We start from the raw sequence: 5172 nt of genomic DNA, 5'->3' as shown, positions 1-5172 counted from the left end.
CTTCGCACTCTCAGTGCTCGGGCCCTAATAATAATAATAAGAAACGGAGCAGATACAATAGGGCCTTCGCACTCTCGGTGCTCGGGCCCTAATGAAGACCAGAAATTGGTGCATAAACAACCTTTGAACTTTCTCATGTCTGTTCTTTTTAAACTTGCCTTTCACCTTTTGTAGTTGGATAGAATAGTACCAAGTTAATGTTCCTTTTTTAAAATGTTAATCCTAAGCTCTGGTATTGACTAAATTTACAGCTGCTCTGTTGGACTGTTTGTGAATTATAGAACGTAAGACTACTGCTGTTCAGGAGATGTGTTACAATTTTGTCTGCCTAGTATGTAAAAGTAATTGTGAGAAAGATCTATTAACTCTTGAAATTTCTCACCCTATGGTAGCTGGGATAGGCTCCAACCACCCCACCTCTGATAAGAATAAGCAGAAGAGGTTGGATATATGGTATTTAATGTTCAAATTCAATATATGTGAATTATTATAATTATTATTTTATTTCTAAGGATGATATTACAAGCTACAGCAGTGAGGAAAACTGTGAAGAAAACCCTGTTTCATCAAGGCAGCTGCGCTCATCATCTTCAGACAGTTTTGCCAGTTCAACAGCTGCCTTCCAACCAATCTCTGCTCCGACGCAATCTCCTACCTCATCAGTTTGTAATGGAACATTATTAATGGAAACTCCTGCCTTGACCCATGAAAGTAGTATCTCACACAAGTACAGCAGCGCTTCAACAAACATTTCCTTCAGCCAGTTACCAGTGTCTTCATTGGAAATCTACCCTTCCACTAGTCAGCCTTCTACCTCATCATCTGCATCTTTAAGTGATCCAGTTCTGGTCCTGACGTGCCGAAATACCTCAAGCTCACCCTACCAGACCAGGAATCCAGAGAATCATTGTTCAGCATTACCCTCTACATCAACACACAGTCAATCTGTAAACTACGATAACTACCTTTCAATCATGACTCCACTATCTGACATGTCTTCTGATGATGAGGAACTTAACCAGGCTATACTAGCAAGCCTGCAGAGCGAAAGGTTAGTTTCAAATACAAATGTTTTACAGTAGCCAATTAAACACACCATATTTGTTGCAATCCAATACTGTAACCAGTGTTGTGAAGGAGTGTAATCCATCCTCAGATATTTATATGCATATATGATATTTATATTTGCTGTTAACAAAACAGTTTTTTGAATAATGTCTACAGAGTCAAATGATAATGCTGTATTGCTGGCAAATTTTATTTTATTTGAAATAGGCAGCGAATTTTTAACAGCCTATCTGACAATGAAATGAAATTTACTTATTGTGCATTGAAACTATTTTTCTTTGCTCTAGTGCTTTCTAGTTCTCCAAAACATATAAACAATATAAAAAGCCACTGAGCAATATACTCCTTTGTACATTTTGCTTATGATTATGATAATTTCCTTTGGTGATTAATAAAGTATGCTGATTCTGATTTTGACAAAACTTTGTATGTCCTTGTAGCCCTTGTATGTGAATGTTTTTACTGATGTCCTTTTCAATATTTTTTTCTTTTTTTTTTCTTTTCTTTTTTCTAATCCTACAGGACTTCAAGTTGTTTGGTATCAGCAAAAGATATTTTGGAGGAACTTTCTGCAAAAGTAAACCAACAGAAGAAATGCAAGTTCAACATTAATAGATCAACAGTCCTGGATGGAGCAATTAGAGGTTTTAAACGAGCGACATATGATCCATGCCACACAATTTCTGTCAGGTTTTCTGACGATATGGGAGTACCTGAAGAGGCTGTTGACTTCTAAGACTTCTGATCGAAGCTTTGCCCCTGTCTCCAATGTTTGAGGGTGAAGAAGGCAAAATGAACTTGGCGCTTGATAGTGCTGGTATGTATTGATTTTAGGCTGATATCCCTGGAGTAATGCAATAAAAAAATCATTTTTATGAAGTTCTTGTCAAGCGCTTTCATGCATCTATTGACATGTAATGTTTTTCATTATTTCTAGCCATGAGGGAGGACAGGTACTTCATTGCAGGCAGAGCCATTGCAGTAAGCCTTGTACATGGTGGTCCACCAGCAGGCTTTCTGTCCCCAACACTCTTCTCTTGCCTTGTTGATGGCCCAGATTTGGCTGAACCAGTTTTAGAAGATGTTGCCGATAGTGACCTGCGTGAAAAAATTAAAAGGGTAAAACTGATTTGTCAGTTGTTGGATAATGTTTTAGTATTGTGTGCATTTCGTTCTACTCCATGTATTAATTGGGGCCCATTAATTTTTTATTTTTTTATTTGAAGGTTAAAGAGTGTAAATCCTTTGAAGATCTGATAGTAGCAACTGAGCCACTTCAGGAATACTTAGCCAATGCTGGCTGCCTGAGGCCGCTACGGAGGCTGGAAGACAAGGATCTGCTTATACATGACATTATCATGTTCCAAGTAATACACAGAGTCCGTGGTCCATTTGAAAGGTATGTATGTATGTATTTATTGTTGTCCAATAAGTAACTCAAACCCATGCTGATTGCCTTGTATTCTGGGAATTTTGTGTGACATTTCTTTATGTGTAGGTACACCATGCCTCCAAAGGTGACAGCATCACATGAAAAATGCAGATTTGGGATATACACTTTTGATGATGTGAATAATCTGAAGTAAAAATTATTGTATATATAAATTCATATGTTTTAGATTATACTTCTTGGATCCATTCATTTTTGATGTGATTTGTGATTTTAAAGGTAATTCTGATTATCATTTAGATTTCAGGATGGACTACGGACACTTGAGGTGCTGGACAAAATCCAAGATCACCCAGAGAGTTTTCGCACCCTTCTATGCTGGTCACCTTCAGTGCTTACAGCTGACCTTCTTGACAGCCTCTTTACCATCCGCCTTTCTCCGGCTGGGAGCAATAAAAGGCAGGCTGAAGCAGTTGTCATTAGTTTCTGGAGAGACTACCTAGCAGATGCAGAAGGTAAATTTAGCGTTTTAAGCATTGTGTTCAATTTATAATGCAGTGCATCTTTTCATTGAATCAGTTAAAAGTAGAAATGCTTGCTGTGTTTTTTGTCTTTAATGCCATTTTTGACAGTATTGCTTTTCCTTTAGATCAAGACGGAACACAGAAGCTGGGGACAATTTTTGCCTTCGCCACTGGAGCCAACACTGTTCCACCAATTGGCTTCTCTCCACAACCGTCCATTGAATTTCTTCACCAAGAGCCAGATGCACAAACCATGTCTAAACTACCCATTGCAAACACGTGCATCAATTGTTTAAAGTTACCACTTCATACCTCTTACAAAGACTTTCAGGAGAATATGGACTTTGCATTAGGTAATACACATGGTTTTGGAATAGCTTAATTCCTGGTCAGGTTAGTATGCTAATCTGAGTTTTGCACTAGGGCTGCCACGATTTGTCGACTAGTCACGATTACGTCGACTATCAAAATCGTCGACGACTGATTTAATAGTCGACGCGTCGTTTGAAACTTTGTACGATCACAAAAGACGCAGGAATAAGTGGCAGGATTTAAGAGTGTAATAACGGACTGAAACAGAAGATGGCAGCACTGCATGTACAAGGATGTCAGCTACCGTTAAACCCCGAAGAAGAAGAAGAAGAAGCAGCTGTGTCCCAGAATTCATAGCGCGGCCCGGCGCAGTTTCCAACAATGGCGGCAGCTAGTTAGTTTTAATGTTACTCTTATTATTCTTTCTGGGTCACAAAATAAACGTTTAACATATTTTCAGGCGAGAATGTAGCTGTGTAAACCTCAAATATCTGCTCAGTTTATCAGGACACCACATATTTTCAAAAGCGCTCCGACGTTTTCGGAGACATCTGTTACCCACTAGCTCGTTAGCGAGCCGGGGGCTAGGCTCACTAGCGCCGTGAGAACACCGGACTCCCCGCAAATCGTTTTCAAACCCACCGCCGTCTTTCGCTACTCAGGTTAAATATATATGAGTCACTTAGATAACTTAAAATGTTATTGTTTGGCTTTTTTTTTTTTTAGTATTTTATTTGTTCCTGAGTAAATCAGTTTGTCTGAGATTAAAGTTATAGTTTTTACACAGCTGAATAAACGTCAAGCAGACAGCTGATTATCAGAAGTGTGAGATGCTCCAGAATATACTCCAGTGTCCTGTTATATTTTAGATAGCAAGGAGTTTATTAATCTTCACTGAAACAATCTGCAAATTTCATTAAAATTCAATAAACTATCATCTTGTCTTTATTTTTAGTTAGCACAGACCTTAAACACTTAAAGCTGTAAGCTAATGATAGTTATATAAGAGCAGATGCTGCTGGTGCAATAAGCTGTAGTTTTACGTCTAATGGATGATGATCTGATTAGTCGACTAATCGCAAAAATAATCGGTGACTAGTCGACTATCAAAATAATCGTTTGTGGCAGCCCTATTTTGCACTCAGTTAAATTAATGAGTGTCAACCATTAAGTAATTCTAAGAGAGGGGGGGGGGGGGGGTGTTTTGAATATCATTGCATTTTCTTTCCCAGAAATCAAACAAATGTTCAAAATGTTCCACCTAAAACACCAATTAACACGCTTGAGACCAAGCTGAATTTACTTTATGTTGCCATATTTCATATGTCACCCACCTATTTTGTGATTGGAGGCTCTGTTTTTGCATTGACCTTTTAACAAATGTTCATTTGCTTCAAGTTTTTTGCTTGTCAGGGTACCATTCTACAAGTATACAATAGTTATATATACTAACATAATTCAATAATAATTTTTTCATTGCATTAATTTATGTGCATTGTGATTATTTTTGTTTTCTAGGTTTGTACTTGTTTGTTGCTTTTATTCTCTGGTGTTCTTCAATATTGTTTATCTGACACTTCTATTCTATTTGATCAGTGATCCATGTTTGATGTATTGACTGTATGACTGTATTAATGTTAATGTTATCAGTTTGAGTCATCTTGTTCCAAGACAATACATCTGGTGATTGTGATGACCAAAAACCTCAATAAAATGTGGTTGCACAAATTTATTTTTTCTTTTAACAAGGTGTTTTAAAACAAAACATGGTTGTAAAATCTCAACACACTCACATAATACAACTCATAAATTCTTTAAAATTGTATACAAACCGTAAACATGCATGTAAAGGTTGATAGTAGCATTCTTGAAATTTAA

General features: G+C 37.3%; 1 protein-coding gene across 1 annotated transcript; it reads left to right on the top strand.

The window, feature by feature from the left end:
* The first annotated feature begins 1808 nt into the window (after positions 1 to 1808).
* Positions 1809 to 4472, top strand: LOC308384898 (G2/M phase-specific E3 ubiquitin-protein ligase-like). The gene is made up of 6 exons (XM_080863535.1): positions 1809 to 1885; positions 2006 to 2187; positions 2295 to 2467; positions 2567 to 2650; positions 2759 to 2973; positions 3108 to 4472. The coding sequence occupies exons 1-6, from the start codon at positions 1837 to 1839 to the stop codon at positions 3362 to 3364; spliced, it is 960 nt and encodes a 319-aa protein (XP_080719661.1). The 5' UTR covers positions 1809 to 1836; the 3' UTR covers positions 3365 to 4472.
* Positions 4473 to 5172: the final 700 nt, after the last annotated feature.

The sequence above is a fragment of the Rhamphochromis sp. 'chilingali' genome (genome assembly GCF_963969265.1).
Source record: "Rhamphochromis sp. 'chilingali' genome assembly, chromosome: 17".
NCBI classification, from domain to species: domain Eukaryota; kingdom Metazoa; phylum Chordata; class Actinopteri; order Cichliformes; family Cichlidae; genus Rhamphochromis; species Rhamphochromis sp. 'chilingali'.
This window is presented reverse-complemented; position numbering and strand designations above follow the sequence as displayed.

What these genes read in the sequence shown, in the direction of transcription:
- LOC308384898 (XM_080863535.1), top strand. Translation starts at nt 1,837, where the DNA reads ATGTTTGAGGGTGAAGAAGGCAAAATGAACTTGGCGCTTGATAGTGCT. An exon ending in GATGATGTGAATAATCTGAA is followed by an intron (nt 2,651 to 2,758) that starts GTAAAAATTATT and finishes ATTATCATTTAG; the next exon opens with ATTTCAGGATGGACTACGGA. An exon ending in CTACCTAGCAGATGCAGAAG is followed by an intron (nt 2,974 to 3,107) that starts GTAAATTTAGCG and finishes CTTTTCCTTTAG; the next exon opens with ATCAAGACGGAACACAGAAG.